Consider the following 12,866-nt stretch of genomic DNA (forward strand, 5'->3'; position numbering starts at 1 on the left):
TCCCCCCCCCCCCCCCCCAAAAAAATATATATAAAATGAAGTAAGAATATTTTGGCAAGTTATCTGGCTAACTCCTTGATCCTGGTTTGTAGTATTCCTCTGTGGTGTGACTCACAGCTCCAGGATGAGCACCACGTCAGTCCGGTTCTCGTAGACATCGTGGAAGGTGACTATGTTGGGGTGTTGTGTCTGCTGTAGGATGTTGACCTCTCTCTCTATCTCCTCCCTCCTGACCCCCCGCCGGCTGGATCTGCTCTGACGTTTCTTGATGAATTTAGCAGCGAACTCCAGACCTGTGCTCTTCTCCCAGCAACGCTTCACGATGGCAAACTGACCGCTGGAACACAGAACGAGAGAAGGACACAAAAATTATGGAGAAAAAATATTCAGCAACACAATGTATGTTTGCTTGAAAATGAATGATTATGTTGTTAAAACCTACAACATGTGGTCTCTACAGAATCAGATCAGACGAAGGCTAGATGGGACCGTATGTTAACACCTACAACATGTGGTCTCTACAGAATCAGATCAGACGAAGGCTAGATGGGACCGTATGTTAACACCTACAACATGTGGTCTCTACAGAATCAGATCAGACGAAGGCCAGATGGGACCGTATGTTAACACCTACAACATGTGGTCTCTACAGAATCAGATCAGACGAAGGCCAGATGGGACCGTATGTTAACACCTACAACATGTGGTCTCTACAGAATCAGATCAGACGAAGGCCAGATGGGACCGTATGTTAACACCTACAACATGTGGTCTCTACAGAATCAGATCAGACGAAGGCCAGATGGGACCGTATGTTAACACCTACAACATGTGGTCTCTACAGAATCAGATCAGACGAAGGCCAGATGGGACCGTATGTTAACACCTACAACATGTGGTCTCTACAGAATCAGATCAGACGAAGGCCAGATGGGACCGTATGTTAACACCTACAACATGTGGTCTCTACAGAATCAGATCAGAAGAAGGCCAGATGGGACGGTATGTTAACACCTACAACATGTGATCTCTACAGAATCAGATCAGAAGAAGGCCAGATGGGACCGTATGTTAACACCTACAACATGTGGTCTCTACAGAATCAGATCAGAAGAAGGCCAGATGGGACCGTATGTTAACACCTACAACATGTGGTCTCTACAGAATCAGATCAGACGAAGGCCAGATGGGACGGTATGTTAACACCTACAACATGTGGTCTCTACAGAATCAGATCAGAAGAAGGCCAGATGGGACCGTATGTTAACACCTACAACATGTGGTCTCTACAGAATCAGATCAAATGAAGGCCAGATGGGACGGTATGTTATTTCCGTATCAGAGGATATTGTCAAGAGGATTTTCATGTATTATTACAATATTACATTTCTAATGTTTGTTGCGGTGGAAACACTGTCTCTTTAAACACTGTAAATGACCACGGTGCAGTCAGAAGGTGTGGTATGTGTGAAGGGTTAACTCAATTTGTCCTACAGAATGTTCAGACATTTCTTCCTGCGAGGCTACCGATCTATTCATAGTGTAGTGGCAATGCAGCAGCGTGAGCTAAGCCTGACCACTCTCGGGTTTTACATCATACACTTTCACAGACAACTAAACATATCCAAATACCATTCGCTGTTGTACACACCTGTGTTCACTGCATACGGTAGCCTATGGTAGCCTATGGTCACCTATGGTCACCTATGGTAGCCTATGGTCGCCTATGGTCGCCTATGGTCACCTATGGTCACCTATGGTCACCTATGGTCACCTATGGTAGCCTATTATAGGTGAATGCACCAATTTGTAAGTCGCTCTGGATAAGAGCGTCTGCTAAATGACTAAAATGTAAAATGTAAAATGTCTATGGTAGCCTATGGTAGCATATGGGAAATACTTTGGTGCACTTGATTTAGTACTCTGTCCCCTGTACAATGGAACCAGTAGAACAGCACCAGAAGTCACTCTGAGCTAAATCAAGTGCTCCTCAAATCCTTTCAATACTTGGATGTATTGACCCAACTCTGGGCTTTTATCCTCACTTACAACAGAGCAAAGAAAGGACACCAAGAGGGAATTAAGTCAACGGTCATTCAGTGGCTGTGTACCGTAGCTGCACCCTTCACTCTTAGAAACAAAGGGCTCTAAAAGGGTTCTTTGGCTGTTCACATAGGAGAACCCTGTTTAGTTCCAGGTAGATCCATTTATGGTTCCAGACAGAACTATTTGAGGTTCCATGTAGAACCCTCTGTGTAAAGGGTTCTACCCTCTGTGTAAAGGGTTCTACATGGAACTCAAAAAGGTTCTGTCTGGAACCAAAAAGGGTTCTTCAAAGGGTTCTCCTATGGGGACAACCGAAGAACCCTTTTAGGTTCTAGATAGAACCTTTTTTTCTAAGAGTGTATATTCCCTATAGAGTGCACTGCTTATATCCAGGGCCCATAGGGGATAGGGGGCCATTTGGGGCACAGACAGTGACTGTGACTCCATGTTTTTTTCCTCTACTGTCAGTACAGTGAGACAGTGAGGTAAAGTAACACTCCACTTCCTCATTCATAGTGTAGCTGTGTGATTAAACATAGACACACATTTCTAAAGATAGAAGGAGGCCATCTTTAAACTGCAGTGTGAGGAGTGACTGCCTGTCAGCTCAGCCTCTAGAGGAGGAGTGACTGCCTGCCAGCTCAGCCTCTAGAGGACGAGTGACTGCCTGCCAGCTGCCTCTAGAGGACGAGTGACTGCCTGCCAGCTGCCTCTAGAGGACGAGTGACTGCCTGCCAGCTGCCTCTAGAGGAGGAGTGACTGCCTGCCAGCTCAGCCTCTAGAAGAAGAGTGACTGTCTGTCAGCTCAGCCTCTAGAGGACGAGTGACTGCCTGCCAGCTGCCTCTAGAGGAGGAGTGACTGCCTGCCAGCTGCCTCTAGAGGAGGAGTGACTGCCTGCCAGCTGCCTCTAGAGGAGGAGTGACTGCCTGCCAGCTCAGCTGCCTCTAGAAGAGGAGTGACTGCCTGTCAGCTCAGCCTCTAGAGGAGGAGTGACTGCCTGCCAGCTCAGCCTCTAGAGGACGAGTGACTGCCTGCCAGCTGCCTCTAGAGGACGAGTGACTGCCTGCCAGCTGCCTCTAGAGGACGAGTGACTGCCTGCCAGCTGCCTCTAGAGGAGGAGTGACTGCCTGCCAGCTCAGCCTCTAGAAGAGGAGTGACTGTCTGTCAGCTCAGCCTCTAGAGGACGAGTGACTGCCTGCCAGCTGCCTCTAGAGGAGGAGTGACTGCCTGCCAGCTCAGCCTCTAGAGGAGGAGTGACTGCCTGCCAGCTGCCTCTAGAGGAGGAGTGACTGCCTGCCAGCTCAGCCTCTAGAAGAGGAGTGACTGTCTGTCAGCTCAGCCTCTAGAGGAGGAGTGACTGTCTGTCAGCTCAGCAGCCTCTAGAAGAGGAGTGACTGTCTGTCAGCTCAGCCTCTAGAGGACGAGTGACTGTCTGTCAGCTCAGCAGCCTCTAGAAGAGGAGTGACTGTCTGTCAGCTCAGCCTCTAGAGGAGGAGTGACTGTCTGTCAGCTCAGCAGCCTCTAGAAGAGGAGTGACTGTCTGTCAGCTCAGCCTCTAGAGGAGGAGTGACTGTCTGTCAGCTCAGCAGCCTCTAGAAGAGGAGTGACTGCCTGCCAGCTCAGCCTCTAGAGGACGAGTGACTGCCTGTCAGCTCAGCCTCTAGAGGACGAGTGACTGCCTGTCAGCTCAGCCTCTAGAGGAGGAGTGACTGTCTGTCAGCTCAGCAGCCTCTAGAAGAGGAGTGACTGCCTGCCAGCTCAGCCTCTAGAGGACGAGTGACTGCCTGTCAGCTCAGCCTCTAGAGGAGGAGTGACTGCCTGTCAGCTCAGCCTCTAGAAGAGGAGTGACTGCCTGTCAGCTCAGCAGCCTCTAGAGGAGGAGTGACTGCCTGCCAGCTCAGCCTCTAGAGGACGAGTGACTGCCTGTCAGCTCAGCCTCTAGAGGAGGAGTGACTGCCTGTCAGCTCAGCTGCCTCAAGAGGAGGAGTGACTGCCTGTCAGCTCAGCCTCTAGAGGACGAGTGACTGCCTGTCAGCTCAGCCTCTAGAGGAGGAGTGACTGTCTGTCAGCTCAGCAGCCTCTAGAAGAGGAGTGACTGCCTGCCAGCTCAGCCTCTAGAGGACGAGTGACTGCCTGTCAGCTCAGCCTCTAGAGGAGGAGTGACTGCCTGTCAGCTCAGCCTCTAGAAGAGGAGTGACTGCCTGTCAGCTCAGCAGCCTCTAGAGGAGGAGTGACTGCCTGCCAGCTCAGCCTCTAGAGGACGAGTGACTGCCTGTCAGCTCAGCCTCTAGAGGAGGAGTGACTGCCTGTCAGCTCAGCTGCCTCAAGAGGAGGAGTGACTGCCTGTCAGCTCAGCCTCTAGAGGACGAGTGACTGCCTGTCAGCTCAGCTGCCTCAAGAGGAGGAGTGACTGCCTGTCAGCTCAGCCTCTAGAGGAGGAGTGACTGTCTGTCAGCTCAGCTGCCTCAATAGGAGGAGTGACTGTCTGTCAGCTCAGCTGCCTCTAGAAGAGGAGTGACTGCCTGTCAGCTCAGCTGCCTCTAGAGGAGGAGTGACTGTCTGTCAGCTCAGCTGCCTCTAGAAGAGGAGTGACTGCCTGCCAGCTCAGCCTCTAGAGGAGGAGTGACTGTCTGTCAGCTCACCTGCCTCAAGAGGAGGAGTGACTGCCTGTCAGCTCAGCTGCCTCTAGAAGAGGAGTGACTGCCTGTCAGCTCAGCTGCCTCTAGAAGAGGAGTGACTGCCTGTCAGCTCAGCTGCCTCTAGAAGAGGATTGACTGTCTGTCAGCTCAGCTGCCTCTAGAAGAGGAGTGACTGCCTGTCAGCTCAGCTGCCTCTAGAAGAGGAGTGACTGCCTGTCAGCTCAGCTGCCTCTAGAAGAGGAGTGACTGCCTGTCAGCTCAGCTGCCTCTAGAAGAGGAGTGACTGCCTGTCAGCTCAGCTGCCTCTAGAAGAGGAGTGACTGCCTGTCAGCTCAGCTGCCTCTAGAAGAGGAGTGACTGCCTGTCAGCTCAGCTGCCTCTAGAAGAGGAGTGACTGTCTGTCAGCTCAGCTGCCTCTAGAGAAGTGACTTCATATAAACTACTGGGTCACTGAGTACAGCCTGAGTGGTTTGAGAACCCGGTCAGTACAGGAAGAAAACAATGTTACCTCAACCAAGATTCCCTTCATCTCTTTTGAAACATGTAGTTTTGAACTGTGTTGGTTTCCAGACTGGGTAAAGCTACAGACAGGGAACTGAGATAGAGCTGCACATAGAGCCTAATGGCCTGTAGTGATGAGCTGCATGTCTCTGACCATGTTATAACATCCACCTGGTGGTCTTCTAATATGAACAAAAACAGAACAACACATTGTGAGGCAGGATCAAAGGAAGCCTTTTAAACAGGGCTTTAATCTACGTCAAATTACTGAGTCTACCTTCAAACAGGGCTTTAATCTACGTCAAATTACTGAGTCTACCTTCAAACAGGGCTTTAATCTACGTCATATTACTGAGTCTACCTTCAAACAGGGCTTTAATCTACGTCATATTACTGAGTCTACCTTCAAACAGGGCTTTAATCTACGTCATATTACTGAGTCTACCTTTAAACAGGGCTTTAATCTACGTCATATTACTGAGTCTACCTTCAAACAGGTCTTTCAGCTACGTCATATTACTGAGTCTACCTTCAAACAGGGCTTTAATCTACGTCATATTACTGAGTCTACCTTCAAACAGGGCTTTAATCTACGTCATATTACTGAGTCTACCTTCAAACAGGGCTTTAATCTACATCATATTACTGAGTCTACCTTCAAACAGGGCTTTAATCTACGTCATATTACTGAGTCTACCTTCAAACAGGTCTTTCAGCTACGTCATATTACTGAGTCTCTAACCACTAGGCTACCTGCTGGTTACTGGCCCAACACTCTAACCACTAGGCTACCTGCTGGTTACTGGTCCAACGCTCTAACCACTAGGCTATCTGCTGGTTACTGACCCAACACTCTAACCACTAGGCTACCTGCTGGTTACTGGTCCAACACTCGAACCACTAGGCTACCTGCTGGTTACTGGCCCAACACTCTAACCACTAGACTACCTGCTGGTTACTGGTCCAACACTCTAACCACTAGGCTACCTGCTGGTTACTGGCCCAACGCTCTAACCACTAGGCTACCTGCTGGTTACTGGCCCAACGCTCTAACCACTAGATTACCTGCTGGTTACTGGCCCAACGCTCTAACCACTAGGCTACCTGCTGGTTACTGGCCCAACACTCTAACCACTAGACTACCTGCTGGTTACTGGCCCAACGCTCTAACCACTAGGCTACCTACTGATTACTGGCCCAACGCTCTAACCACTAGACTACCTGCTGGTTACTGGCCCAACACTCTAACCACTAGACTACCTGCTGGTTACTGGCCCAACGCTCTAACCACTAGGCTACCTACTGGTTACTGGCCCAACGCTCTAACCACTAGACTACCTGCTGGTTACTGGCCCAACGCTCTAACCACTAGGCTACCTGCTGGTTACTGGCACAACACTCTAACCACTAGACTACCTGCTGGTTACTGGCCCAACGCTCTAACCACTAGGCTACCTGCTGGTTACTGGCCCAACGCTCTAACCACTAGACTACCTGCTGGTTACTGGCCCAACGCTCTAACCACTAGACTACCTGCTGGTTACTGGCCCAACGCTCTAACCACTAGACTACCTGCTGGTTACTGGCCCAACGCTCTAACCACTAGACTACCTGCCGCCCCTATGGAATACTGTACCTTCCTAATTCTTCTCCGATGTCGTAGAAATCCTCCACTGTCTGCTGCTTGAACAGGGCCATGCCTGCAGTCATTGACGGGGACGATGCCGTGGTTTTGATGTGTAATATAGCTGTCTCAGATGGGTTCTCTATTCCTCCCATTATAGAAGTAAACCCTGTGTAAAAGAACAGAATAATATGATAGTTCAGCAGGTGCAGTGTCCTGTCTGCTTGGAGTTGTACAATAACAAACATGGAGAACTGCAACATGGCCAACATCACAGAATCAGAGAAACATTTAGCCTACGTACAAAAAAAACGTGTCTTTTAAAAAAAATGATCATTACAATATATGAATTATGAGTATAACCTGTTATAACTAGTGTTATAATGAAGCAATAAGGCCAGAGGAGATCTGGTATATGGCCAATATACCACGGCTAACGGCTGTTCTTACGTACGACCAGCGCAATAATAGGTGCCTTATTGCTATTATAAACTGGTTACCAACATAATTAGAGCAGTAAAAATAAATGTTTTATCATACCTGTGGTATACGGTCATGGCAGTCAGCCAATCAGCATTCAGGGCTGGAACCACCCAGTTTATAACTAGTGTTATTACATACTATTACTACTAGACTGTTGGCCAGCTCTGATTAGCAACTTATTGTAGGCACATTTGATCACCAAATATCAAGGGCAATTGTGCGGCGCAAGACCTTAGATGACGCATACAGATAACCATTAGAATAAAGTTAAATAGACAGAAATATAGAGCCATTTTAAAAAGTTCTTACCATGTTGAAATGACTGTCAAAGCGTGTCCACAAACTTCTTCGTTCACTCTCGTTTCTTTTCAAAGTTTACCGAGCACCGTGTTGACGGCATTTCCCTACTGACCAGGCGCGCTCTCAGGTTCCCGGCGCGCTCTTGTGCCAAACGAAACGTCTCTTGTTACCAACGCGGTAGAGCTGCCTTCCCTGGGTGTATTTTCAATGTTACAAATACAAGTCTGTGTTCTCTTCCACTGCGTACAACATACGACTAGTGGACAAAACATTAGGAACACCTGCTCTTTCCATGACATAGACTGACCAGGTGAATCCAGGTGAAAGCTATGATCCCTTATTGATGTCACTTGTTAAATCCAATTTAATCAGTGTAGGTGAAGGGGAGGAGACAGGTTGAAGAAGGATTTTTAAGCCTTGAAACAAATTGAGACATGGATTGTGTGTGTGTGTCATTCAGAGTGTGAATGGGCAAGAACAGTGTATGTTAGTAGGTGACAGGAACACTGGTTTGTGTCAAGAACTGCAACGCAGCTGGGTTTTTCACACTCAACAGTTCCTGTGTGTATCAAGAATGGTCCACCACTCAAAGGACATCCAGCCAACTTGACACAACTGTGGGAATTATTGTAGTCAACATGGGCCAGCATCCCTGTGGAACGCTGTTCGACACCTTGTAGAGTCCATGACCCAAAGAAGGCTGTTCTGGGGGCAAAAGGGAGGTGAAACTCAATATCAGGAAGGTGTTCCTGAAAATGTGACACTCAGTGTACATAGTAAGGCATTCTATAGTAAGGAGTATTGAACATCCCTGGCATGCTGTGTAGTGCAGTATCTATACCACAAGAGGGCACTATAGCACTAGAACATTAACACAGACACCATCACCTTGTAAGTATACTGCATCAGGGATCGGCTGCTAATGGAAGGAATTGAGATCCTGAAAGTCAAAGTGCTGATATTACAGGATAGAGAGACAGAGAGAGAGAGAGAGAGAGAGAAGAGAGAGAGATAGAGAGAGAGAGAAGAGAGATAGAGAGAGAGAGAGAGAGAGAGAGAGAGAGAGAGAGAGGAAGAGAGAGAGAGAGATAGAGAGAGAGAGAGAGAGAGAGAGAGAGAGAGAGAGGAAGAGAGAGAGAGAGAGAAAGAGAGGAAGAGAGGGAGAGAGAGAGAGAGAGAGAGAGAGAGAGAGAGAGAGAGAGAGAGAGAGAGAGAGAGAGAGAGAGAGAGAGAGAGAAAGAGAGAGGAAGAGAGAAAGAGAGGAAGAGAATACCTGATCACTGTGACTGACCCAAACTTAAGAAAAGCTTTGACTATGTACAGACTCAGTCAACATATTTTTCTTTCTTTTTTTATTTGATTTATTTCACCTTTGTTTAACCAGGTAGGCAAGTTGAGAACAAGTTCTCATTTACAACTGTGACCTGGCCAAGATAAAGCAAAGCAGTTTGACACATACAACAACACAGAGTTACACATGGAATAAACAAACATACAATTGATAATACAGTAGAAAAATCTATAAACAGCATGTGTAAATGAGGTAGGATAAGAGAGGTAAGGCAATAAATAGGCCATGGTGGCGAAGTAATTACAATTTAGTAATTAAACACTGGAATGGTAGATGTGCAGAAGATGAATGCGCACGTAGAGATTCTGGGGTGCAAAGGAGCATAAAAAATAAATAAAGACAGTATGGGGATGAGGTAGTTGGATGGGCTGTTTACAGATGGGCTATGTACAGGTGCAGTGATCTGTGAGCTGCTCTGACAGATGGTACTTAAAGCTAGTGAGGGAGGTAACAGGTCCCGACAACAGGCCCTCCGATTTTACATACTGAACTCTATCGTAGAAGTAGTTGGTGAACCAGGCGAGGCAGTCATTTGAGAAAGCAAGGCTGTTGAGTCTGCCGATAAGAATACGGTGATTGACAGAGTTGAAAGCCTTGGCCAGGTCAATGAATACGTCTGCACAGTAATGTCTCTTATCGATGGCAGTTATGATATCGTTTAGGACCTTGAGCGTGGCTGAGGTGCACCCATGACCAGCTCGGAAACCAGATTGCATAGCGGAGAAGGTACGGTGGGATTCGAAATGGTCGGTGATCTGTTTGTTAACTTGGCTTTCGAAGACCTTAGAAAGGCAGGGCAGGATAGATATAGGTCTGTAGCAGTTTGGGTCTAGAGTGTCTCCCCCTTTGAAGAGGGGGATGACCGCGGCAGCTTTCCAATCTATGGGAATCTCAGACGATACGAAAGAGAGGTTGAACAGGCTAGTAATAGGGGTTGCAATACTTTTAGAAAGAGAGGGTCCAGATTGTCTAGCCCGGCTGATTTGTAGGGGTCCAGACTTTGCAGCTCTTTCAGAACATCAGCTAACTGGATTTGGGTGAAGGAGAAGTGGGGGAGGTTTGGGCGAGTTGCTGTGGGGAGCGCAGTGCTGTTGACCGCGGTAGGGGTAGCCAGGTGGAAAGCATGGCCAGCCGTAGAAAAATGTTTATTGAAATTCTCAATTATAGTGGATTTATCGGTGGTAACAGTGTTTCCTAGCCTCAGAGCAGTGGGCAGCTGGGAGGAGGTGCTCTTATTCTCCATGGACTTTACAGTGTCCCAGAACTTTTTTGAGTTAGTACTACAGGATGCAAATTTCTGTTTGAAAAAGCTAGCCTTAGCTTTCCTAACTGCCTGTGTATGTTGGTTCCTAACTTCCCTGAAAAGTTGCATATCACGGGGGCTATTCGATGCTAATGCAGAACGCCACAGGATGTTTTTGTGCTGGTCAAGGGCAGACAGGTCTGGAGTGAACCAAGGGCTATATCTGTTCCTGGTTCATGGAGCATGCTTGTTTAAGATGGTGAGGAAGGCACTTTTAAAGAATAACCAGGCATCCTCTACTGACGGGATGAGGTCAGTGTCATTCCAGGATACCTGGGCCAGGTCGATTAGAAAGGCCTGCTCCCAGAAATGTTTCAGGGAGCGTTTGACAGTGATGAGTGGAGGTCGTTTGGTCGCAGACCCATTACGGATGCAGGCAATGAGGCAGTGATCACTGAGATCTTGGTTGAAAACAGCAGAGGTGTATTTGGAGGGCGAGTTAGTTAGCATGGCATCTATGAGGGTGCCCGTGTTTACGGATTTGGGGTTGTACCTGGTAGGTTCATTGATAATTTGTGTGAGATTGAAGGCATCAAGCTTAGATTGTAGGATGGCTGGGGTGTTAAGCATGTCCCAGTTTATGTCTCCTAGCAGCACGAGCTCTGAAGATAGCCTTGCAATTGAGAGAGGCCACCAGTAGGCAGACCTGGCTCTCAAGAGAAGACAGGCTATGTGCACACTGCCCACACAACGAGGTGGAAACTGAGCTGCACTTCCTAACCTCCTGCCAAATGTATGACCATATTAGATACACATATTTCCCTCAGATTACACAGACCCACAAAGAATTTGAAAACTAACCCAATTTTGATAATCTCCCATATCTATTGGCTGAAATACCACAGTGTCTCATCACAGCAGCAAGATTTGTGACCTGTTGAGACAAGAAAAGGGCAGCCAGTGAAGAACAAACACCATTGTAAATACAACCCATATTTATGTTTATTTATTTTCCCTTTTGTACTTTAACTATTTGCACATCATTACAACACTGTATATAGACATAATATTACATTTGAAATGTCTTTATAATTTTGGAACTTTCGTGAGTGTAATGTTTACTGTTCATTTTTACTGTTTATTTCACTTTTGTATATTATCTATTTCACTTGCTTTGGCAATGTAAACAAATGTTTCCCAATAAAGCCCTTAAATTGAAATTGAAATTGAATTAAAATTGAATACAGAGGCAGAGAGAGAGAGAGAAAGCAGGATATTTTCAGAAAGATATGTAAACACTAAGTTTCTAACCACATCAGTCCCAGTGGATCAGGAGAGGACAGATGGGTCCAGGTAGTGGATCAGGAGAGGACAGATGGGTCCAGGTAGTGGATCAGGAGAGGACAGATGGGTCCAGGTAGTGGATCAGGAGAGGACAGATGGGTCCAGGTAGTGGATCAGGAGAGGACAGATGGGTCCAGGTAGTCAGATGGGTCCAGGTAGTGGATCAGGAGAGGACAGATGGGTCCAGGTAGTGGATCAGGAGATGACAGATGGGTCCAGGTAGTGGATCAGGAGAGGACAGATGGGTCCAGGTAGTGGATCAGGAGAGGACCGATGGGTCCAGGTAGTGGATCAGGAGAGGACAGATGGGTCCAGGTAGTGGATCAGGAGAGGACAGATGGGTCCAGGTAGTGGATCAGGAGAGGACAGATGGGTCCAGGTAGTGGATCAGGAGAGGACAGATGGGTCCAGGTAGTGGATCAGGAGAGGACAGATGACAGATGTGGTGGCAATGACAGAGAACAGATAATAGAAGATAATCAACCAATGGTATCAGATTCTGTACTCTGGGTGATGAGAATCAACCAATGGTAACAGATTCTGCACTCTGGGTGATGAGAATCAACCAATGGTATCAGATTCTGTACTCTAGGTGATGAGAATCAACCAATGGAATCAGATTATGTACTCTGTGTGATGAGAATCAACCAATGGTATCAGATTCTGTACTCTAGGTGATGAGAATCAACCAATGGAATCAGATTATGTACTCTGTGTGATGAGAATCAACCAATGGAATCAGATTCTGTACTCTGTGTAAATGTAATTACAGCTTCAGGTATTTATATCCATGCTGGGAAGATGCTGGGAGTGTCCCTCATATTATGGGAATGATATATCACATTTCATCTGTCCAGCAGAGAACACAGTGAAAACATCACAATGTTTGTCAGCTTGGTTTCAGACTTATTTTCTTATTTTACGCCAATGTAAGTTTATCTGTTTATTTGTGGCGACAGACAGACAGACAGACAGACAGACAGACAGACAGACAGACAGACAGACAGACAGACAGACAGACAGACAGACAGACAGACAGACAGACAGACAGACAGACAGACAGACAGACAGACAGACAGACAGACAGACAGACAGACAGACAGACAGACAGACAGACAGACAGACAGACAGACAGACAGACAGACAGAGGTTATTTAACAGGGTACATGTTCTCTTAGAGTTGGCAAAAACATCTCTCCATATCCAGACATAATCAGAGTCAATAAGAAGAGTTCAAACCAGTGTTGTGACACATAGGTCCGATTTATCAGCTCTCAGGAGCCAATGAAACAGCCTCTAGGTGTATGTCACAGGAAGTCTAGATGGCTTAATAC

The 12,866-nt window shown here is 47.1% G+C and overlaps 1 protein-coding gene across 2 annotated transcripts in view; it reads right to left on the minus strand.

Moving 5' to 3' along the window:
- LOC106609696 (death-associated protein kinase 2) overlaps window positions 1-7,772 on the minus strand; it is a 41,980-nt gene extending 34,208 nt beyond the window's left edge. The window contains exons 1-3 of one of the 2 annotated variants that reach the window (XM_045708418.2): window positions 7,604-7,767; window positions 6,824-6,980; window positions 116-337 (exon numbers count right to left, since the gene is read on the minus strand). In XM_045708418.2, coding sequence (XP_045564374.1) covers window positions 116-337; window positions 6,824-6,966 — 365 coding nt within the window. In that variant the 5' untranslated portion in view covers window positions 6,967-6,980; window positions 7,604-7,767. Of the gene's footprint in view, window positions 1-115; window positions 338-6,823; window positions 6,981-7,603 lie in introns of both variants that reach the window. The other variant, XM_045708417.2, reaches the window with a different exon arrangement.
- Window positions 7,773-12,866: the final 5,094 nt, after the last annotated feature.

Source organism: Salmo salar, chromosome 26 (assembly GCF_965601325.2).
Source record: "Salmo salar chromosome 26, fSalSal1, whole genome shotgun sequence".
NCBI lineage: Eukaryota > Metazoa > Chordata > Actinopteri > Salmoniformes > Salmonidae > Salmo > Salmo salar.